This window comes from Gadus morhua, chromosome 4 (assembly GCF_902167405.1).
Source record: "Gadus morhua chromosome 4, gadMor3.0, whole genome shotgun sequence".
Lineage (NCBI taxonomy): Eukaryota > Metazoa > Chordata > Actinopteri > Gadiformes > Gadidae > Gadus > Gadus morhua.
This window is the reverse complement of record NC_044051.1, coordinates 43,714,250-43,738,651: the sequence shown is the minus strand read 5'-3', so window position 1 is coordinate 43,738,651 and position 24,402 is coordinate 43,714,250. Positions and strand designations below refer to the sequence as shown.

The 24,402-nt window shown below is 48.9% G+C and overlaps 1 protein-coding gene across 1 annotated transcript in view; it reads left to right on the top strand.

The window, feature by feature from the left end:
- The first annotated feature begins 182 nt into the window (after window positions 1-182).
- The window catches only part of eif5b (eukaryotic translation initiation factor 5B), a 28,507-nt gene continuing 4,287 nt past the window's right edge, over window positions 183-24,402 (top strand). The window contains exons 1-21 of the mRNA XM_030354148.1: window positions 183-332; window positions 2,278-2,385; window positions 2,469-2,526; window positions 3,301-3,468; window positions 6,030-6,441; window positions 6,979-7,112; window positions 7,972-8,049; window positions 8,477-8,627; window positions 9,331-9,429; window positions 10,981-11,061; window positions 11,490-11,549; window positions 11,635-11,882; window positions 11,969-12,076; window positions 12,743-12,853; window positions 14,993-15,060; window positions 16,752-16,893; window positions 18,095-18,226; window positions 20,306-20,488; window positions 22,294-22,455; window positions 22,719-22,850; window positions 23,823-23,954. Coding sequence (XP_030210008.1) covers window positions 298-332; window positions 2,278-2,385; window positions 2,469-2,526; window positions 3,301-3,468; window positions 6,030-6,441; window positions 6,979-7,112; window positions 7,972-8,049; window positions 8,477-8,627; window positions 9,331-9,429; window positions 10,981-11,061; window positions 11,490-11,549; window positions 11,635-11,882; window positions 11,969-12,076; window positions 12,743-12,853; window positions 14,993-15,060; window positions 16,752-16,893; window positions 18,095-18,226; window positions 20,306-20,488; window positions 22,294-22,455; window positions 22,719-22,850; window positions 23,823-23,954 — 2,802 coding nt within the window. The 5' untranslated portion in view covers window positions 183-297. The remainder of the gene's footprint in view (window positions 333-2,277; window positions 2,386-2,468; window positions 2,527-3,300; window positions 3,469-6,029; window positions 6,442-6,978; window positions 7,113-7,971; window positions 8,050-8,476; window positions 8,628-9,330; window positions 9,430-10,980; window positions 11,062-11,489; window positions 11,550-11,634; window positions 11,883-11,968; window positions 12,077-12,742; window positions 12,854-14,992; window positions 15,061-16,751; window positions 16,894-18,094; window positions 18,227-20,305; window positions 20,489-22,293; window positions 22,456-22,718; window positions 22,851-23,822; window positions 23,955-24,402) is intronic.

The window sequence follows — 24,402 nt, the reverse complement described above, 5'->3', positions numbered from 1 at the left end:
CCTAATCGAAAACTTTTTATTACATGGACGAGTGCAACAAGTGACCCCTTTTTATGCGTGGCAACCAGACAGCGGAATGCGCACGGCTGCGCAATAGGATGCGGAATGCCCACAGCTGCGCAATAGGACGCAGAATTCGCACTGCTGCGCAATAGGACGCAGAATGCGCACTGCTGCGCAGTAGGACGCTCTGGAACGCTCAGCGAGGCGCCAGCAGCGCACGCAGTTCTTCTGAGCCGACCATATGCTGGTGTGAACGGCGCTGTTAGCATCTCAGGCTGAAGCTACTTTACCACGATGGGAAAAAAACAGAAGAAGGCTGCGGATGACAGGTGAGCCCGGTGTTAGTCCACGGCTACACTAGCCCAGCTAGCCGATAGCTCCCCGGATAGCAGAGGCGAAGATGTTTAAACGCAGCTAATGCTAAAGGGCTAGCTAGTGGCAAGCCGTGTGTGTGTGTGTGTGTGTGTGTGTGTGTGTGTGTGTGTGTGTGTGTGTGTGTGTGTGTGTGTGTGTGTGTGTGTGTGTGTGTGTGTGTGTGTGTGTGTGTGTGTGTGTGTGTGTGTGTGTGTGTGTGTGTGGCCAGCTCATCCTTTTCATTGTGTTTATTGTCTCCTCCATTCACCCTCTTTGACAACGAGGTGACGGAGAGATGAACAGATCTGTCCCTCTCTGTCTGTCTGTCCCTCCCTCTGTCAGTCTGTCTCTCTCTTTGCATTGGCAGATTAAGGGAGGATGTTGTGGAACTATAATGTGTAAATCTATCTGTGTATATATGTAGGTATGTATGCATGTGTATATATATTGTATGTATGCATGTGTCCGGTCAGCAGCACTAGGAGGATGTGGAGGGTTCTAATGTGGGCTCTGATGTGGGCTCTAGGGGGCTCTAGGGGGCTCTGATGTGGGCTCTAGGGGGTTCTGATGTGGGCTCTAGGGGGTTCTGATGCGGGCTCTAGGGGGCTCTGATGTGGGCTCTAGGGGGCTCTGATGTGGGCTCTAGGGGGCTCTGATGTGGGTTCTGATGTGGGCTCTAGGGGGTTCTAATGTGGGCTCTAGGGGGCTCTGATGTGGGCTCTAGGGGTTTCTAATGTGGGCTCTAGGCGGTTCTGATGTGGGCTCTAGGGGTTTCTGATGTGGGCTCTAGGGGGCTCTGATGTGGGCTCTAGGGGGCTCTGATGTGGGCTCTAGGGGGCTCTGATGTGGGCTCTAGGGGGTTCTAATGTGGGTTCTAGGGGGTTCTAATGTGGGCTCTAGGGCAGGCCTATTCAACTAGCGGCCCGTGGGCCAAATGCGGCCCCTCTTAATTTTTTTCTGGCCCGCAAGAGGTTGCATGCAAAAAATAAATAAAATAAAGGAGAAACATTGTTGAATGCAAATCAGGTTTCTGTGTGTAGCCGGTGATACTAGCCAGTATCAGTCCCCCACAATCAGGAACTGGCATCACTTATTCTGACAATGTTTGGCTCAACCGATAAGTTTGGGTCTAGCTTTCCTCATATGAATGCCATCAGAACAAGGGCACGTTGCTCCATGACCTATGAGAAGCTGCATGAGTGTCTCATGATGAGGTAAACAAGGCAGTGCAATCTTTCTCACTGACTCACTGGCTCAAAATGTCTCATATGTACAGTTTGGTGATGATTCAAACAACATTGTTTAATCCTAAATACGTGGCCAAAACATGTGAGAACAAAATCTTTTATAATGATACGATTAAAAGTGAAGAAGGAAGGAATGCGTCTGACAAGTTTATTCCATGTAGTAGCATTATATATATTAAGTTAACACTACTTTAAGTACGATTTATTTGTAAGGATTCATTCACGTAGTTTTACTCTGTGTGGCCCATGGACCCCCAGTGGTTTTCCTTTTGGGCCCACTTGTTAAGGAGGTTGAATAGCCCTGCTCTAGGGGGCTCTGATGTGGGCTCTAGGGGGTTCTAATGTGGGCTCTAGGTGGTTCTGATATGGGCTCTAGGGGTTCTAATGTGGGCTCTAGGGGGTTCTGATATGGGCTCTAGGGGTTCTAATGTGGGCTCTGATGTGGGCTCTAGGGAGCTCTGATATGGGCTCTAGGGGGTTCTAATGTGGGCTCTAGGGGGTTCTAATGTGGGCTCTGATGTGGGCTCTAGGGAGCTCTGATATGGGCTCTAGGGGGCTCTAATGTGGGCTCTAGGGGGCTCTAATGTGGGCTCTAGGGGGTTCTAATGTGGGCTCTAGGGGATTCTAATGTGGGCTCTAGGGGTTCTAATGTGGGCTCTGATGTGGGCTCTAGGGATGAGGACCTTGATGCCCTGGCCGCTCAGATCGAGGGTGCTGGCTCCAACAAGGAGCCGGGGAAGGGCAAGAAGAAGAAGAAAGCCCAGAAGAAGGACGACTTTGAGTGAGTTCTGTCTGTCTGTTTACCTGTCTGTCTGTCTACCTGTCTGTCTACCAGTATTTTATAACCTGTCTCTCTGTCTTCAGTGAGGAAGAAATCCTGAAGGAGCTGGAAGACCTCACCCTTGAAACCCTCGGAGACCAGGTGAGACAGCATCTCCATGGTAACCAGGTGATAGCTTCTCCATGGTAACCAGGTGAGACTGCATCTCCTCGGTTACCTGGAGACCAGGTTTGACAGCATCTCCATGGTTACCAGGTAAGACAGGACTAGCAGGTTGGTTTGTGATGGTGGTTCCCTGGAGAGGAGACCATGTACCATGTGGACTAGATGTTGAGAACACGTAGACCATGTACCATGGAGACTAGAGGGGTAGACCATGGGGACTAGAGGGGTAGACCATGGGGACTAGAGGGGTAGACCATGTACCATGGGGACTAGAGGGGTAGACCATGTACCATGGGGACTAGAGAGGTAGAACATGGGGACTAGAGGGGTAGACCATGTACCATGGGGACTAGAGGGGTAGACCATGTACCATGGGGACTAGAGGGGTAGACCATGTACCATGGGGACTAGAGGGGTAGACCATGGGGACTAGAGGGGTAGACCATGTACCATGGGGACTAGAGGGGTAGACCATGGGGACTAGAGGGGTAGACCATGGGGACTAGAGGGGTAGACCATGGGGACTAGAGGGGTAGACCATGTACCATGGGGACTAGAGGGGTAGACCATGGAGACTAGAGGGGTAGACCATGGGGACTAGAGGGGTAGACCATGTACCATGGGGACTAGAGGGGTAGACCATGTACCATGGGGACTAGAGGGGTAGACCATGTACCATGGGGACTAGAGGGGTAGAACAGGACCTCCAGGTGCCCCTGGTCAATGGGTCTTGTGTTTGTGATTCAACAGAAACGGGAGACCACAGAAGAAGAGATGTTGGAGCCTCCCAAAGCAGAGAAGAAGAAAACCCGGAAGGGCAAGAAGGGAGGTGTTGGAGAGGAAGAGGAGGAGGAGGAGGATGATGAGGCATGGAAGACACGCCCCCAGGAGGAAAAGACACGCCCCCAGGGGGAAAAGGTAGGTCTGTAGTAGTAGTATTACGAGAAGTAATATTACCAGGGTAATAGAACTCCGAGTACCTCCAGTACTATACCAGAATTATAGTACTGGGTATTACAGTTACTCAAGTTATTGTACTCTGAGTACCTCAAGAACTATTAAAGTGTTAGTCCAGTAGATGGGGTGTAACGGTACACAAAAGTCACGGTTCGGTACGTACCTCGGTTTTTAAGTCACGGTACGGTACGGTTCATAGTTAAGGGGATAATTAAAAAAAACAGCTTGTTTGTCAACAAAGGAGAATGGCCGTAGATCAGCAGCAATGAAAACACCAATAAACTTGGTTATGTCATTTGCATTTCTGAATTCCCAGACGGGTTGGTGAAATAGTGTCGTGAGCTGGGTATGCACAGCTTGTTTTTCTTTCACACCAACAGTGATGGTAACACCTGGGTGGTGCCTTTCAAATGCGTGTGCTAGGGATGTGCATTTCTGGCAAAAATACTATTCGCTGAGAAGTATTCGAATAATAATCGGAAATCTGTCAATCAAGAACCCCCCAGGCACCTCGGATACACGCACACACAATGACACAGGGAGGGGCTTTTATGATTTGTATGAAATCAATCTGTTTATTTCACCAACTGCGCCATCAACTTTCAACATCAAAATTATTTCAACGTGGGCTTAGGCAGATGGACCTACATGCGCTGAAAACAGATCGCTATTTATTTATTTTATTTGACTGAACACAGCCTACATGACGGTGAACTAGACACGTCAAAAAAATAACTTCACACATTGTGTCTTTTTACAATTTATTTGTTACCAGCATTCGTAGTGTTGGTCAGCAGAGAAATAGTCCGCCAAAGACGTTGACGTCGCTTAGCAACCGAGGACGCTATTCACCACCGGAAGTTGTAAAGGCTCATGCAAGTCAACGGAGCGTTGAACAGCATTGAGAAGAGCCTTGTAATAAACGATAGGCACGTTCATTATTCGGTTTCTACGTGACTCCGACTATTGGACGATCGTTGCCCATCCCTAGCGTGTGCACGTTAAAGTGCTGTACGTAGACACGGAGAGCCCTGCATAGCCGGAGAGCATCACATATATTTTAACTGTCCGTCGACGCCATGGACCTATTGGTCGACGCAGCAGAGACGGCACGGGCTGTGATTGGTCCTCCAACAAATTCATTTCCGGAATCACTTCTCCGGTTTGTCTTTGCATCTTAATTACTTTGTACATTGTTTACTTTGCACCTTAAGGACCAATAAAACACCAAATAAGATTTGAAAAGCTTTTGAACCGTGACTGTTCGGTACAAATACGTGTAGCGTTGCACCCCTATCCAGTAGGCAGTCAGGGCCAGGTCTCTGAGGTGTATCAGTAGTATTACAGTATGTTAGTTCTATTACTGTAGTTATACTGTAAGAGTAGTATTACAGTATGTTAGTTCTATTACTAGTTATACTGTATCAGTAGTATTACAGTATGTTAGTTATATTACTGTAGTTATACTGTATGAGTAGTATTACAGTATGTTAGTTATATTACTAGTTATACTGTATGAGTAGTATTACAGTATGTTAGTTCTATTACTGTAGTTATACTGTATGAGTAGTATTACAGTATGTTAGTTATATTACTAGTTATACTGTATGAGTAGTATTACAGTATGTTAGTTATATTACTAGTTATACTGTATGAGTAGTATTACAGCAGTGTTTCCCCCAGTAAATGTCTTAGTCAAGGTGGTCAAGGAGCGGGGGGGGGGGTCTCCCTGGTTAAATTCAATTAAAAAGCTTGATGTCACGACCATTGTTGTGAACACCGATGCATTATTGATCTTTATTTTTACACCTGATGGAAGTATGTTTTCTTTCCCTACGAGAGTTTTCTACTTTGTTAATGCATAATAATTAAAAAAAAAAAAAAAAAAAAAAAAAATTGATAATTTTTTTATTTATTTTATATACATTGGTAGTCAAGGCGGGGCCCTATTGTTGATAAGGCGGCCGCCTTAACAACACAGTGCTGGGGGAAACACTGTACAGTATGTTAGTTCTATTACTGTAGTTATACTGTATCAGTAGTATTACAGTATGTTAGTTCTATTACTGTAGTTATACTGTATGAGTAGTATTACAGTATGTTAGTTATATCACTGTAGTTATACTGTATGAGTAGTATTACAGTATGTTAGTTCTATTACTAGTTATACTGTATGAGTAGTATTACAGTGTTAGTTATATTACTAGTTATACTGTATCAGTAGTATTACAGTATGTTAGTTCTATTACTAGTTATACTGTATGAGTAGCATTACAGTATGTTAGTTCTATTACTAGTTATACTGTATCAGTAGTATTACAGTATGTTAGTTCTATTACTAGTTATACTGTATGAGTAGTATTACAGTATGTTAGTTTGATTACTAGTTATACTGTATGAGTAGTATTACAGTATGTTAGTTTGATTACTAGTTATACTGTATCAGTAGTATTACAGTATGTTATTACTGCATTAGTATACTCTACTATTACAGGTTTAATCTTTCCCCTCTGCCTCATCAGGCAGCCGGCCTCTCTGACGAAGAAGAGCGGCAGGCAGGAGGAGGAGGAGGGGGTGGTGGAGGAGGAGGGAAGGCCAACCGGAAACCCTCAGCATCAGAGGAGGAAGAGGAGGAGGCCGGAGGACAGGAAGAGCAGTCTGAGGAGGAAGAGTCCAACAGGAAAGACAAGAAGAAGAAAGGGAAGGTGTTGAAGGAGGAGGAGGAGGAGCAGGAGGGAGTCAAGATGAAGACGGCAGCGCAGAAGAAGGCAGAGAAGAAGGAGCGAGACAGGAAGAAGAAGGAGGAGGACCGGCTGAAACACAAGAAGGTGAAGGAGAAGGAGGAGGCGGAGCCAAAGAAGACTGAGGCCACACCCACTCCAGCTCAGCCAATCGTGGAAGAGGAACCAGAAGCAGCAGAGCCAATGGGAGAAGGTAAGAGTGAAATGCTAGAGTTAGAAGTGAGAGTGGAGTCTCCTTGACCAGAGGCGTCCGATAGCCACCATGTGAACGCTAGATGCTATATAGCCCCATGCTACATCTCCCCACGCTACATGCTACCTGTCCCAATGCTACATGCTACATTTCCACACGCTACATGTTCCAAAGCTACATGTCACATGCTACATCTCCCCATGCTACCTGTCCCCATGCTACAAGCTACCTGTCCCCATGCTACAAGCTACCTGTCCCCATGCTACAAGCTACCTGTCCCCATGCTACATGTCCCCATGCTAAATGTCCCCATGCTACAAGCTACCTGTCCCCATGCTACAAGCTACCTGTCCCCATGCTAAATGTCCCCATGCTACATTTCCCCATGCTACATGTCCCCATGCTACCCTTCCCCATGCTACATGTCCCCATGCTACCCTTCCCCATGCTACATGTCCCCATGCTACATGTCGCCATGCTACCCTTCCCCATGCTACATGCCACCTGTCCCCACTGAGGTCATGTGCTCCCCTGCAGAGGAGACGGAGTGCGTCAAGAAGAAGGACAAGAAGAAAATGAAGGGGGTGAAGGCGGAGAAGGAGGAGAAGAAGAAGGGTCTGAGTAAAGCCACCGTGAAGGCCATGCAGGAGGCGCTCGCGCAGATGAAAGAGGTGCTCTCACCATCTAGTCTCACCAGCTAACCCTAGTGAACCACTTACTACCCCCCACTAACTAACCCTAGTGAACCACTAACTACCCCCCAATAACTAACCCTAGTGAACCACTAAATAACCCCAACTAACTAACCCTAGTGAATCACTAACTAACCCCTGATAACTAACCCTAGTGAACCACTAACCACCCCCCACTAACTAATCCTAGTGAACCACTAACTACCCCCAATAACTAACCCTAGGGAATCAATAACTAACCCCAGATAACTAACCCTAGTGAACCACTAACTACCCCCAATAACTAACCCTAGTGAACCACTAAATAACCCCAACTAACTAACCCTAGTGAATCACTAACTAACCCTAGTGAACCACTAGCGCCCACTGAATTACCCTAGTGAACCATTAACTAACCCCCACTAACTAACCCTAGTGAACCACTAACTAACCCCCACTAACTAACCCCAGTGAACCACTAACTAACGACCACTCATTTACCCTAGTGAACCACTAACTATCTTGTGATTGGATGTGTGTTGACAAGGTGGTTGATTGGATGTGAGTTGGCGAGGTGGTTGATTGGATGTGAGTTGACGAGGTGGTTGATTGGATGTGAGTTGACGAGGTGGTTGATTGGATGTGAGTTGACGAGGTGGTTGATTGGATGTGAGTGGACGAGGTGGTTGATTGGATGTGAGTGGACGAGGTGGTTGATTGGATGTGAGTTGACGAGGTGGTTGATTGGATGTGAGTTGACGGGGTGGTTGATTGGATGTGAGTTAATGAGGTGGTTGATTGGATGTGAGTGGACGAGGTGGTTGATTGGATGTGAGTTAATGAGGGGTTTGGATTTCAGGAGGAAGAGTCGGTCAAGAGGGAGGAAGAGGAGAGAATACGAAAAATGGAAGAGATGGAAACACAGAGACTGGAGCAGGTACACACGCCTACTCACACCTACACACACATACACACACGCCTACACGCACACATACACACACACACACGCCTACACATACCAATTCACACACACACCAATTCACACACGCACACATACACACACACCTACATATGCCTACACATACCAATACACACACACACCTACAAACATACATACACACGTCAAACACACACACACCAATACACACACACCTATGCACACGCCTACACATACAAATACACACCTACATACACACACCTACACATACCAATACACACACCTACACGTACCAATACACACACGTACCAATACACACACACACCTACACACACCAATACACACACGTGCACATACACACACCTACACATTCACACGCACACACTCAGTCTCAGCCTTGTGTGACCTTTGACCTGTGACCTCCCAGGAACGAGTGGACCAGGAGAAGAGGGAGAAGAGGAAGCAGAAGGAGAAGGAGAGGAAGGAGCGACTGAAGAAGGAGGGCAAGCTGCTCACCAAGTCCCAGAAGGAGGCGCGGGCCCGCGCTGAGACCACGCTCCGGATGCTGCAGGCCCAAGGTCAGAGCCCCTCAACCAGCCCCTAATCTACCAGCCCCACCCCTCAACCAGCCCCTAATCTACCAGCCCCACCCCTCAACCAGCCCCTAATCTACCAGCCCCACCCCTCAACCAGCCCCTAATCTACCAGCCCCACCCCTCAACCAGCCCCTAATCTACCAGCCCCACCCCTCAACCAGCCCCTAATCTACCAGCCCCACCCCTCAACCAGCCCCTAATCTACCAGCCCCACCCCTCAACCAGCCCCTAATCTACCAGCCCCTAATCTACCAGCCCCACCCCTCAACCAGCCCCTAATCTACCAGCCCCACCCCTCAACCAGCCCCTAATCTACCAGCCCCACCCCTCAACCAGCCCCTAATCTACCAGCCCCACCCCTCAACCAGCCCCTAATCTACCAGCCCCACCCCTCAACCAGCCCCTAATCTACCAGCCCCACCCCTCAACCAGCCCCTAATCTACCAGCCCCACCCCTCAACCAGCCCCTAATCTACCAGCCCCACCCCTCAACCAGCCCCTAATCTACCAGCCCCACCCCTCAACCAGCCCCTAATCTACCAGCCCGACATCTACCAGCCCGACCCCTCAACCAGTCCGCCGCTGGCGTAGCCTGCTACCAGGAATATAACACTGCTGCTGCGACACAGCAAGTCCCTCAAAATGCAACGCAATGCAAGGTTGTTTTTGTGTGTGTGTGTTCTAGGTGTTGAGGTGCCATGTAAAGACTCCATGCCAAAGAAGAAGCCGGTTTACGGAGACAAGAGGAAGAAGAAACCGACGGCCCAGACGGCCCAGACAGAAGGTACACCAACACTCTTCAGCTAGTTAACCTCTTCAGCTAGTTAACCTCTTCAGCTCGTTAACCTCTTCCGCTAGTTAACCTCTTCCGCTAGTTAAGCTCTGATGATGGTCACCATGACGATGTAATTCATCAACAGAGCTCCACCACAGACCAACAGGTCACCATGACGATGTAGTTCATCAACAGAGCTCCGCAGAGCAACAGGTCACCATGACGATGTAGTTCATCAACAGAGCTCCACCACAGACCAACAGGTCACCATGACGATGTAGTTCATCAACAGAGCTCCACAGAGCAACAGGTCACCATGACGATGTAGTTCATCAACAGACCTCCACAGAGCAACAGTCACCATGACGATGTAGTTCATCAACAGAGCTCCACCACAGACCAACAGGTCACCATGACGATGTAGTTCATCAACAGAGCTCCACAGACCAACAGGTCACCATGACGATGTAGTTCATCAACAGAGCTCCACAGACCAACAGGTCACCATGACGATGTAGTTCATCAACAGAGCTCCACAGACCAACAGGTCACCATGACGATGTAGTTCATCAACAGAGCTCCACAGACCAACAGGTCACCATGACGATGTAGTTCATCAACAGAGCTCCACAGACCAACAGGTCACCATGACGATGTAGTTCATCAACAGAGCTCCACAGACCAACAGGTCACCATGACGATGTAGTTCATCAACAGAGCTCCACAGACCAACAGGTCACCATGACGATGTAGTTCATCAACAGAGCTCCACCACAGACCAACAGGTCACCATGACGATGTAGTTCATCAACAGAGCTCTACCACAGAGCAACAGGTCACCATGACGATGTAGTTCATCAACAGAGCTCCACCACAGACCAACAGGTCACCATGACGATGTAGTTCATCAACAGAGCTCCACCACAGACCAACAGGTCACCATGACGATGTAGTTCATCAACAGAGCTCCACCACAGACACACAGGTCACCATGACGATGTAGTTCATCAACAGAGCTCCACCACAGAGCAACAGGTCACCATGACGATGTAGTTCATCAACAGAGCTCCACCACAGAGCAACAGGTCACCATGACGATGTAGTTCATCAACAGAGCTCCACAGACCAACAGGTCACCATGACGATGTAGTTCATCAACAGAGCTCCACAGACCAACAGGTCACCATGACGATGTAGTTCATCAACAGAGCTCCACAGACCAACAGGTCACCATGACGATGTAGTTCATCAACAGAGCTCCACAGACCAACAGGTCACCATGACGATGTAGTTCATCAACAGAGCTCCACCACAGACCGACAGGTCACCATGACGATGTAGTTCATCAACAGAGCTCCACCACAGACCAACAGGTCACCATGACGATGGAGTTCATCAACACAGCTCCACCACAGACCAACAGGTCACCATGACGATGCAGTTCATCAACGGAGCTCCACAGACCAACTGGTCACCATGACGATGTAGTTCCTCTGTCACTGAGAGCCGCTGGTTGATGTGTTGATGTTGATGTGGTCCGTCCGTCTGTCTTTGTCTCAGGGGCCCCTGAGGCTCCGCCCCCTGTGTCCCCCGAGGCCCCCGAGCCCCCCGCCCCGGTGGAGGAGGTCGCCCAACAGCCAGGTGAGGACTGACCCTGACCCATGACCTCTCTCTGACTGACTCTGACTCTGTCTGTCTCTCTCTCTGTCTGACTCTCTGTGTGTCTGTCTCTGTCTGTCTGTCTCTCACTCACTGACTCTGTCTGTCTGTCTCTCTGTCTCTGTCTCTGTCTCTGACTGACTCTCTGTGTGTCTCTCTCTCTCTCTCTCTCTCTCTCTCTCTGACTGACTGACTGACTGACTGACTGACTGACTGACTGACTGACTGACTGACTGACTGACTGACTGACTGACTGACTGACTGACTGACTGACTGACTGTCTGACTCTGTCTGTCTCTCTGACTGTGTCTGTCTGTCTGTGTCTAGAGGTGAAGGCTGAACCACTGACTGACTCGGTCTGTCTCTCTGACTGACTCGGTCTGTCTCTCTGACTGTCTCTCTGTCTCTAGAGGTGAAGGCTGAACCAGCAGTAGATGACTGGGAGGCCATCGTCAGTGATGAGGAGAAAGGTGAGCATACGACAACGGCTCCATCATGTTAGGGTGAGGAGTGAGGGGAGAGGATGCTCACCGAGTGTGTGTGTGTGTGTGTCAGACCTGAAGAAGGTGCACATCGAAGTGAAGCAGACTCCTCCTCTTCCTCCGCCTGCCAAAGAAGCCAGTGAGGAGGAGGAGGAAGAGGAGGAGAGCGAGGAGAAGGAGGATGAGGAGAAGGAGAAAGGAGGAGGGAAGGACAGCGAGGAGGAGGAGGAGGAGGAGGAGGATAGCAGCGACAGCAGCGAGGAGGAGGACGGCCGCACCAAGGAGGAGCTCCTCTACGACCGCGCTAAGAAGCGCATCGAGGTGCGCTGCCGCCGTCGCCGTGTCACTCTGCCGCGGGCTGCTCTGGACTGAACCCTAACACTCTGTGATTCTGTGTGTTTCCATAGAAACGACGGGCGGAGAACATGAGGAACGTGGACCTGGAGCGGCTGCGGTCTCCGGTGGTCTGTGTCCTTGGGCACGTCGACACCGGCAAGACCAAGATCCTGGACAAGGTGCCGCTAGCTCCTAGGCGCTAGCTCCTAGGCGCTAGCTCCTAGCCGATAGCTCCTAGCCGCTAGCTCCTAGCCGATAGCACCTAGCCGATAGCACCTAGCCTCTATAATGTAGCCGCTGGCACCTAGCCGCTAGCTCCTAGCCGCGAGCACCTAGCCGATAGCACCTTGCCGCTAGCTCCTAGCTGATAGCACCTAGCTGATAGCACCTAGCCTCTATAATGTAGCCGCTGGCACCTAGCCGCTAGCTCCTAGCCGCGAGCACCTAGCCGATAGCACCTTGCCGCTAGCTCCTAGCTGATTGCACCTAGCTGATGGCACCTAACCTCTATAATGTAGCCGCTGGCACCTAGCCGCTAGCTCCTAGCCGCGAGCACCTAGCCGATAGCACCTTTCCGCTAGCTCCTAGCTGATAGCACCTAGCTGATAGCACCTAGCCTCTATAATGTAGCCGCTGGCACCTAGCCGCTAGCTCCTAGCAATGTAATGAACAATAAGTACCTGTGTGTGTGTGTGTGTGTGTGTGTGTGTGTGTGTGTGTGTGTGTGTGTGTGTGTGTGTGTGTGTGTGTGTGTGTGTGTGTGTGTGTGTGTGTGTGTGTGGCTGCGTCGCACCAACGTGCAGGACGGTGAGGGTTAGGGTTCTAACCTGTGTGTGTGTGTGTAGCTGCGTCACACCAACGTGCAGGACGGTGAGGCCGGGGGGATCACTCAGCAGATCGGAGCGACCAACGTCCCGCTGGAGACGATCGTAGAGCAGACCAGGATGGTCAAGAACGTACGTTAAATAGAACCTATAGATAGATAACCTATAGATAGATAACCTATTGATGTATAACCTATAGATAGATAACCTATTGATATATAACCTATGTTAGGGATAATGTCTAGAACGCCGGTCATTATCGAGAAAATAAGCCCCTTCATGGCGAACAGGACACCTCCGCTGTGCGTAGGTGTCCTGTTCGCCATGAAGGGGCTTATTTTACGATAATGACCGGCGAAGTTCTATACATTATCCCGCTTATTACACGGCTACTTGTCAAAACGAAACAATTTATTTACAATGTATTTGTTACCAGCATTCATAGTGTTGATCAGCAGAGAAATAGTCCGCCCAAGACGTTGACGTCGTCGCTTAGCAACCGACAGCGCTTGGGTTGATACATATCCGGCTTATTACATTGACAAGTTACCGGACTACGTGCGGAGTGATACCAAAGGCAAAAAGTCATTTTGTTTACCTTGACAGCGGTCATTATTCATCCATTGCCAATGAATTATCAAAAAATAATTCACCGCCGGAAGTTGTGAAGTGCCCATGCAAGTGAGCGGAATGTTGAAAAGACCTGTGTAATAAAGATAGATAACCTATAGATAGATAACCTATAGATGGATAACCTATAGATAGATAACCTATAGATAACCCATAGATAGATAACCCATAGATAGATAACCCATAGATAGATAACCTATAGATAGATAACCTATAGATAGATAACCTATAGATAGATAACCTATAGATAGATAACCTATAGATAACCTATAGATAGATAACCTATAGATGGATAACCTATAGATAGATAACCTATAGATGGATAACCTATAGATAACCTAGATAGATAACCTATAGATAACCCATAGATAGATAACCTATAGATAGATAACCGATAGATAGATAGCCTATAGATAGATAGATAGCCTATAGATAGATAACCCATAGATAGATAACCCATAGATGGATAACCTATAGATAGATAACCTATAGATAGATAACCTATAGATGGATAACCTATAGATAACCTAGATAGATAACCTATAGATAGATAACCTATAGATAGATAACCCATAGATAGATAACCCATAGATAGATAACCTATAGATAGATAGATAGCCTATAGATAGATAGCCTATAGATAGATAACCTATAGATAGATAACCCATAGATAGATAACCCATAGATAACCTATAGATAGATAACCCATAGATGGATAACCTATAGATAGATAACCTATAGATAACCTATAGATAGATAGATAACCTATAGATAACCTATAGATGGATAACCTATAGATAGATAACCTATAGATATATATATATATATCATATTACCTATAGATATAACATATATATCATATAACCTATAGATATATTAATGTGTTGTACTAGTTAACTGGTCTTTACTAGCTAACTGGTCTTCATGTGTTGTGTACTAGTTAACTGGTCTGATCTAGCTAACTGCTCTTCATGTGTTGTGTACTAGTTAACTGGTCTGATCTAGCTAACTGCTCTTAATGTGTTGTGTACTAGTTAACTGGGCTTAGTGTGTTGTGTACTAGTTAACTGGTCTGATCTAGCTAACTGGTCTTCATGTGTTGTGTACTAGTTAACTGGTCTGATCTAGCTAACTGGTCTTAATGTGTTGTGTACTAGTTAACTGGTCTTAATGTGTTGTGTACTAGTTAACTGGTCTTTACTAGCTAACTGCTCTTCATGTGTTGTGTACTAGTTAACTGGTCTGATCTAGCTAACTGCTCTTCATGTGTTGTGTACTAGTTAACTGGTCTTTACTAGCTAACTGCTCTTCATGTTTTGTGTACTAGTTAACTGGTCTGATCTAGCTAACTGCTCTTCATGTGTTGTGTACTAGTTAACTGGTCTGATCTAGCTAACTGCTCTTCATGTTTTGTGTACTAGTTAACTGGTCTGATCTAGCTAACTGGTCTTAATGTGTTGTGTACTAGTTAACTGGGCTTAATGTGTTACGTACTAGTTAACTGGTCTGTACTAGCTAACTGGTCTTAATGCGTTGTGTACTAGTTAGCTGGTCTGATATAGCTAACTGGTCTTAATGTGTTGTGTACTAGTTAACTGGTCTTATCTAGCTAACTGCTCTCTTCATGTGTTGTGGTTCCAGTTCGATAAAGACACCATAAAGATTCCTGGTATGCTCATCATCGACACTCCAGGTCACGAGTCCTTCAGGTAATCTCAACCAGCTGGTAGTACAGCTAGTAAACACCTCTAAACTAGCTGGTTTCTTTAGCTCTCCCTGGTCGTCTGTCTGCCGTAACCTGTCTGTGTCTGCTTGTCTGTCTCAGGGTGTCCAAGCATCCTTAAAAAGTCTTAAATTCATGTTTCCAAATGTAAGGCCTTGAAAAGACTTAAATTCGTTCCAAATGTTATATGCTGTTCTTAAATACTGTAACTCAAGGTCTTAAATTTGTCGGGCCATTCTTTTTCTCGTGGGACTTTTCAGGAAGGACATGTAGAGAGGCTTCTTTCTTGCTAGCTGCATATATAAACGATTATCTGCGTGCTTGCTAGCTAGTCTGCGACAATGGGTAGGTGAATGAGTCTCATTGAGTGACACACATGCTATGCTTGGGTTATAATACAGCAGGATCCCCCCCACCATTGCGTGTTTTAGGTCTTAAATTTCATTCAAGGTGGAATTAAAAAGGTCTTAAAAAGTCTTAAATTTGACTTGCTGAAATCTGCAGATACCCTGTGTCTGCAGTAACCTGTCTGTCTCTCCCTGTCTGTCTGCAGTAACCTGTCTGTCACCCTGTCTGTCTGCAGTAACCTGTCTGTCACCCTGTCTGTCTGCAGTAACCTGTCTGTCTCTGCCTGTCTGTCTTCAGTAACCCGTCTGTCTCTGCCTGTCTGTCTGCAGTAACCCGTCTGTCTCTCCCCGTCTGTCTGCAGTAACCTGTCTGTCACCCTGTCTGTCTGCAGTAACCTGTCTGTCACCCTGTCTGTCTGCAGTAACCTGTCTGTCTCTGCCTGTCTGTCTGCAGTAACCTGTCTGCAGTAACCTGTCTGTCTCACCCTGTCTGTCTGCATTAACCTGTCTGTCTCACCCTGTCTGTCTGCAGTAACCTGTCTGTCACCCTGTCTGTCTGCAGTAACCTGTCTGTCTCTGCCTGTCGGTCTGCAGTAACCTGTCTGTCTGCAATAACCTGTCTGTCTCTGCCTGTCTGCAGTAACCTGTCTGCAGTAACCTGTCTGACTGCAGTAACCCGTCTGTCTCTCCCTGTCTGTCTGCAGTAACCTGTCTGACTGCAGTAACCCGTCTGTCTCTCCCTGTCTGTCTGCAGTAACCTGTCTGTCTGCAATAACCTGTCTGTCTCTGCCTATCTGTCTGCAGTAACCTGTCTGTCTCTGCCTGTCTGTCTGCAGTGACCCGTCTGTGTGCAGTAACCTGTCTGTCTCTGCCTGTCTGCAGTAACCTGTCAGTCTCTCCTTGTCTGTCTGCAGTAACCTGTCTGACTGCAGTAACCCGTCTGTCTCTCCCTGTCTGTCTGCAGTAACCCGTCTGTCTCTCCCTGTCTGTCTGCAGTAACCCGTCTGTCTCTCCCTGTCTGTCTGCAGTAACCCGTCTGTCTCTCCCTGTCTGTCTGCAGTAACCCGTCTGTCTCTCCCTGTCTGTCTGCAGTAACCCGTCTGTCTCTCCCTGTCTGACTGCAGTAACCCGTCTGTCTCTCCCTGTCTGTCTGCAGTAACCCGTCTGTCTCTCCCTGTCTGTCTGCAGTAACCCGTCTGTCTCTCCCTGTCTGCAGTAACCTGTCTGACTGCAATAACCCGTCTGTCTCTCCCCGTCTGACTGCAGTAACCCATCTGTCTCTGCCTGTCTGACTGCAGTAACCCGTCTGTCTCTGCCTGTCTGACTGCAGTAACCTGAGGAACCGGGGGTCCTCTCTGTGTGACATTGCCATCTTGGTGGTGGACATCATGCACGGCCTGGAGCCCCAGACCCTGGAGTCCATCAACCTGCTGAAGGAGAAGAAGTGTCCTTTCATCGTAGCCCTCAACAAGGTACCAGGGGCCCCCAGCGCTAGGATCCCTTCATAGGGGCCCTCAACAAGGTACCAGGGGACCCCAGAAGGGGCCCTCAACAAGGTACCAGGGGCCCCCAGCGCTAGGATCCCTTCATAGGGGCCCTCAACAAGGTACCAGGGGACCCCAGAAGGGGCCCTTAACAAGGTACCAGGGGCCCCCAGAAGGGGCCCTCAACAAGGTACCAGGGGCCCTCACACCCTTCATAGAGGCCCTCAGCACTAGAGGCCCTCAGCACTAGAGCCCCTCAGTACTAGGGGCCCTCACACCCTTCATAGAGGCCCTCAGCACTAGGGGCCCTCAGCACTAGAGGACCTCAGCACTAGGGGCCCTCAGTACTAAAGGCCCTCAGCACTAGAGGCCCTCAGCACTAGAGGCCCTCACACCCTTCATAGAGGCCCTCAGCACTAGAGGCCCTCAGCACTAGGGGCCCTCACACCCTTCATAGAGGCCCTCAGCACTGGGGGCCCTCAGCACTAGGGGCCCTCACACCCTTCATAGAGGCCCTCAGCACTAGGGGCCCTCAGCACTAGGGGCCCTCACACCCTTCATAGAGGCCCTCAGCACTAGAGGCCCTCAGCACTAGGGGCCCTCAGCACTAGGGGCCCTCAGCACTAGGGGTCCTCAGCACTAGGGGCCCTCAGCACTACAGTGCGGTACTAACGTCACTTGTAGTGGATCATACGTACTAGGGATGCAAATTATCGAGTAATTCATTAATCGATAGTTGTTTCATCTTATCGATCGATGATCGATTAATTGATAAGCGGCAATTCTTCTGAGAAGCAGAATTTCCTTCTGAATGTGACACATTTAGGTGGTAATTCAACAAAGTCGTTTAGTTGTACTTTAAAATACTTCCACATATTGTGTATTTGGCGTCATTAACCAACTTAAAGTGACTCCATACTGCACTCCGTTTTGCCCTCTTCATCGTATCAGTCCCGCTTTTCGTTTGTCTTGTCCTGCTTCGCTTGTGTTCCCGCTTGTGTTCCCGCGTGTGCGTCAAGTACGTCTGGCGTGCCCTCACGTGGACGGTTGGGGAATTACGGGTTAAAAATACGATTAATTGCTTTAATCGAGTAATCTCTTATAATCGATTAATTGTTTGCATCCCTAATACCTAGTGTGTGTGTGTGTGTGTGTGTGTGTGTGTGTGTGTGTGTGTGTGTGTGTGTAGGTGGACCGTCTGTATGACTGGAAGAAGAGCCCAGAGACGGACGTGGTCGCCACGTTGAAGAAGCAGAAGAAGAACACCAAGGACGAGTTTGACGAGCGGACCAAGAGCATCGTGTTGGAGTTCGCCGAGCAGGTCACAAGACACGCCCCTCTGGTCACATGACGCTGGTTCACCAATCAGACTCTAGAACAGTATCTTGAGAGACTAGTTCTGCTCGGACATTGTGCGTCCTTGCACTTAAAAACAGTATTTAGCATGGTGTAGCATTCTACCCTAGCTATTAGGGCTGTAACGATACACGTATCGAAACCGAAACCGCGACACTCAAAGCCACGAACCTGTCTCGCGGTGTGAGAAGGAAGAAGCGCGATACGCCCTTTCTAACTCTCCGATCAAATTGTCGGATTGAAATTTGCTAATAATTGTCTAAATAATAGTCTGCTGACAGCGCCCCCTCCTATCGATGCCGTAAGTCTGCGACGAGATGCCCTCTCTGTGATCACAGCTCTCCGTGGCTACGGAGGATTGCATTTCTCCACAGCCGTCGAAGTCCTCAGGCGATATGAACGACATTTATCCAGAGTGGGCCAAGCGCGAAAAAAATAGACTGTGTGACCCCTGTCTCTAGTGTTTTGTGTGATTTGACCGGCAGTTGGTCTGCTTATAGGTCGTAATGAAGCGGCCACCGATTATTGACAGGATGGGTACTTTATTCTACCGGACTCGTTTGCTTCTTCACTAGACACACACGCTACCGCTCGCTCTCCTCGCTCGTCCACTCACCCGCTGACGTCACTCACACACGCACACTGCCATTCTCGCACACACACATACGCTACTCCTAACACTGCCTCGTTATTGCGACGTTCATGTTAGACGTTCATGTTTTTTCCAATCTATTTGAAAGTTAGGCTATTCAACATGTTGCATTCTATACGGCCTGATTATGTCATTATTTAAGCTACATAGCCTTATAAGAAGCGCTAATAAGGATATTTGACTAAACCAACCAAACAGTTCAGGGTTTTTGCCTACCAGCAAAAAGCATCCTCCAACTGCAATCTTTGGTTATTTCTTTATTAATTTAGCTATACTTTAATAGTATTCTTTCTGTTCTCCCTGTTCAAATCTGTTCAATATTCCAAATTATTTGTTATTAAATGTTACATTAAGTTAATTGGTATATAAGTGTTGTTTGAATAAAATCCTTTTTAAATTTAAAAGAATCGTGGGATGTATCGAACCGTGGGTCAAAAATCGTGATACAAACCGAATCGTGAGTTTGTGTATCGTTACAGCCCTAGTGTTGGCCTACCTGCATGCATCCTCCAACTACAATCTTTGGTTATTTATTTATTAATTTAGCTATACTTTAGTAGTATTCTTTCTGTTCAAATCAGTTCAGTGTTCCAAATTATTTGTTATTAAATGTTGCATTAAGTAAATTGTTCTATAAGTCTTAAATATAATGCTTTTTAAATTGAAAAAAATCGTGGGATGTATCGAACCGTGGGTCAAAAATCGTGATACAAACCGAATCGTGAGTTGGTGTATCGTTACAGCCCTACTAGCTATCTGTAGTGCCTAGCATGGTGTAGCATCCTACCCTAGCTATCTGTAGTACCTAGCATGGTGTAGCGTCTGACCCTAGCTATCTGTAGTACCTAGCATGGTGTTGCATCCTACCCTAGCTATCTGTAGTACCTAGCATGGTGTAGCATCCTACCCTAGCTATCTGTAGTACCTAGCATGGTGTAGCGTCTGACCCGAGCTATCTGTAGTACCTAGCATGGTGTAGCATCCTACCCTAGCTATCTGTAGTACCTAGCATGGTGTAGCATCCTACCCTAGCTATCTGTAGTACCTAGCATGGTGTAGCATCCTACCCTAGCTATCTGTAGTACCTAGCATGGTGTAGCGTCTGACATGAGCTATCTGTAGTACCTAGCATGGTGTAGCGTCTGACATGAGCTATCTGTAGTACCTAGCATGGTGTAGCGTCTGACCCGAGCTATCTGTAGTACCTAGCATGGTGTAGCGTCTGACCCGAGCTATCTGTAGTACCTAGCATGGTGTAGCGTCTGACCCGAGCTATCTGTAGTACCTAGCATGGTGTAGCATCCTACCCTAGCTATCTGTAGTACCTAGCATGGTGTAGCGTCTGACCCTAGCTATCTGTGTGTGTGTGTGTGTGTGTGTGTGTGTGCGTAGGGGCTGAACGCCGCCCTGTTCCATGAGAACAAGGACCCCCGTACCTTTGTGTCCATGGTGCCCACATCGGCCCACAGCGGCGACGGGATGGGGAACCTGATCGGCCTCCTGGTGGAGCTCACCCAGACCATGCTGGCCCGGCGCCTGGCCCACTGCGACGAGCTGCGGGCGCAGGTCATGGAGGTGGGCTAGATCTATAGAGCTAGAGAGAGAGAGCTAGAGAGAGAGCTAGAGAGAGAGAGAGAGAGAGAGAGAGCTAGAGAGAAAGAGAGAGAGCTAGAGAGAGAGAGAGAGAGCTAGAGAGAGAGAGCTAGAGAGAGAGAGCTAGAGAGAGAGCTAGAGAGAGAGAGCTATAGAGCTAGAACTATAGAGATAGAGCTATAGAGAGAACTAGAGAGCTATAGAGATAGAGAGCTATAGAGAGACCATCAACATCACCACTAACATGTTGATGGTCCACTAACATGTTGATGGTCCACTATCGTGTTGATGGTCCACTAACATGGCGTCGATGGGCCAGCGACATGGCCAGCGACATGTTGGTGGTCCACTAACATGGCGTTGGTGGTCCACTGACATGCTGATGGTCCACTAACATTGCGTCGATGGTCCACTGACATGCTGATGGTCCACTAACATACTGATGGTCCACTAACATTGCGTTGATGGTCCACCAACATGCTGACGGTCCACTAACATGGCGCTGACGGTCCGCTACCATGTTGACGGTCCGCTACCATGTTGACGGTCCGCTACCATGTTGACGGTCCGCTAACATGTTGACGGTCCGCTACCATGTTGACGGTCCACTAACATGTTGGTGGTCCACTAACATGGCGTTGGTGGTCCACTGACATGCTGATGGTCCACTAACATTGCGTCAATGGTCCACTGACATGCTGATGGTCCACTAACATTGCGTTGATGGTCCACCAACATGCTGACGGTCCACTAACATGGCGCTGACGGTCCGCTACCATGTTGACGGTCCGCTACCATGTTGACGGTCCGCTACCATGTTGACGGTCCGCTACCATGTTGACGGTCCGCTACCATGTTGACGGTTCCCTAACATGTTGGCGGTCCGCTAACATGTTGGCGGTCCGCTACCATGTTGGCGGTCCGCTACCATGTTGGCGGTCCGCTACCATGTTGACGGTCCGCTACCATGTTGGCGGTCCGCTACCATGTTGGCGGTCCGCTACCATGTTGGCGGTCCGCTACCATGTTGGCGGTCCGCTACCATGTTGGCGGTCCGCTACCATGTTGGCGGTCCGCTACCATGTTGGCGGTCCGCTACCATGTTGGCGGTCCGCTACCATGTTGGCGGTCCGCTACCATGTTGGCGGTCCGCTACCATGTTGGCGGTCCGCTACCATGTTGGCGGTCCGCTACCATGTTGGCGGTCCGCTAACATGCTGGCGGTCCGCTAACATGCTGGCGGTCCGCTAACATGTTGATGGTCCGCTAACATGTTGGCGGTCCACTAACATGTTGATGGTCCACTAACATGTTGGTGGGCCACTAACATGTTGATGGTCCACTAACATGTTGGTGGGCCACTAACACGTTGATGGTCCTCTAACATGGCGTTGATGGTCCACTAACATGTTGGCGGGCCACTAACATGCTGGCGGTCCACTAACATGGCGTTGATGGTCCACCAACATGTTGGCGGTCCACTAACATGCTGGCGGTCCATTAACATGTTGGCGGTCCACTAACACGTTGATGGTCAACTAACATGGCGTTGATGGTCCATTAACATGGCGTTGATGGTCCACTAACATGTTGGCGGTCCACTAACATGTTGGCGGTCCACTAACATGGCGTTGATGGTCTACTAACATGGCGTTGATGGTCCACTAACATGTTGGCGGTCCACTAACATGTTGGCGGTCCACTAACATGGCGTTGATGGTCCAATGACATGGCGGTTAGGGTTAACCCTAACATGGCGGTCCACTAACATGCGCTTCCGGCTCCAGGTGAAGGCCCTTCCTGGGATGGGGACCACCATCGATGTGATCCTGATCAACGGGACTCTGAGGGAGGGGGAGACCATCATCGTGCCGGGTGTGGACGGCCCAATCATCACGCAGATCAGAGGCCTGCTGCTGCCCCCCCCCCTCAAGGAGCTGAGGGTCAAGGTAACCCCCCCCACCCTCTCTCTTACCCATTCTCTCCCTCAACCTCCCTCAACCCCTCCCTCCTCCCCTCTCCCTCCTCCCCTCTCCCTCCCTCACCCTCTCCTCTCTCCCTCCCTCCCTCAACCTCTCCTCTCACCCTCACCCTCTCCTCTCTCCCTCTCTCACCCTCTCCTCTCTCCCTCCCTCTCCTCTCTCCCTCTCTCACCCTCTCCTCTCTTTCTCTCCCTCACACTCTCCTCACCCTCTCCTCTCTCCCTCTCCAGAACCAGTATGAGAAGCACAAGGAGGTGAACACGGCTCAGGGGGTGAAGATCCTGGGGAAGGACCTGGAGAAGACCCTGGCCGGGCTGCCTCTGCTGGTGGCCCACAGCGAGGACGAGATCCCTGTGCTGCGGGTCAGTCCCCTCAAGGCCCCTCAAGGCCCCTTAAGGCCCCGCTCAAGATCCCTTAAGGCCCCCCTCAAGGCCCCCCTTAAGGCCCGATAAAGGATCTGAGCTCTTCCCCTTTCTCTGCCTTGCCCGCCCAGATAATTTGGCCCGCCAATGAGACACGAACGTGCGAGCGCCACATGTGTGTGTTTGTGTCTGTGTGTGTGTGTGTGTGTGATTACACACGCTGTAACGCAAGTGTTTGCTGTTGGTGTTATGGCGCATAACACGTCGGTTCTTTGACGTCTCTTGTATTTCCACAACGAGACTCGTAGTGGGGGTTATCTCAGCCATGGTTGAGGAGGGATTGGAGGAAAGGAACTTGGGCTTTGACTCATTTACATTTAGGGCATTTAGCAGACGCTTTTATCTAAAGCGACTTACAATAAGTTAGAGCTTAGATCGGGGCCAGAAAATCAAGCCCGACCCGGCCCGAGCCCGTGCACGTTCTGTCCGAGCCCGGCCCGACCCGACACATTAAGAGTCGAGTCTTAAAAACTAAATGGCGTCAACGGGTTAACTGCTGATGGTAATGTGTGTATATAATGTATTTTTTAATAAACATTCTGTAAACTTAGACAGTTATCAATGCCTCATTTTATATGTTAAGACCCTTATTATACTACCAAAGAAGTGTCGGGCTAGTGTTCTAGCCTTGTTAGTGGTTAAAAATAGCGATTTAGTTTTTACCATGAGACATGCCCCTATCGGTCCAAGTTTATAGCGTTTTGGTAGAATCAGCTAAAGACAGCCAACTTAAGAATGCATTTATATGCGTTTTTTTGCTCCCAAAAGAATATTCCAACTCGTTATCATACCAAACATATCCCAGATCCATTTTACACCAGATTTCTCCTTTAAGGCTCGTTGGAGCATTCGGTGTGTTCCTAATGTGTGTTGGTGTGTTATTGTGTTTAGTAATGTGTGTTACTGTGTTAGGACGAGCTGGTGAGGGAGCTGAAGCAGACGCTGTCGTCCTTCAAGCTGGAGGAGAAGGGCGTGTACGTCCAGGCCTCCACTCTGGGCTCCCTGGAGGCGCTGCTCGAGTTCCTCCGCACCTCCAAAGTGCCTGTAAGACGAACTATCCCTCAACTCAGGCTGTAAGACAAACTACCCCTCAACACGGCCTCAAAAACTACCCCTCAACACGGACTCCCAAACTACCCCTCAACACGGTCTCAAAAACTACCCCTCAACACGGACTCCCAAACTACCCCTCAACACAGACTAAGACAAACTACCCCTCAACACGGCCTCCCAAACTACCCCTCAACACGGCCTCCCAAACTACCCCTCAACACGGCCTCCCAAACTACCCCTCAACACGGCCTCCCAAACTACCCCTCAACACGGCCTCCCAAACTACCCCTCAACACGGCCTCCCAAACTACCCCTCAACACGGCCTCCCAAACTACCCCTCAACACGGCCTCCCAAACTACCCCTCAACACGGACTCCCAAACTACCCCTCAACACGGACTCCCAAACTACCCCTCAACACAGACTGTAAGACAAACTA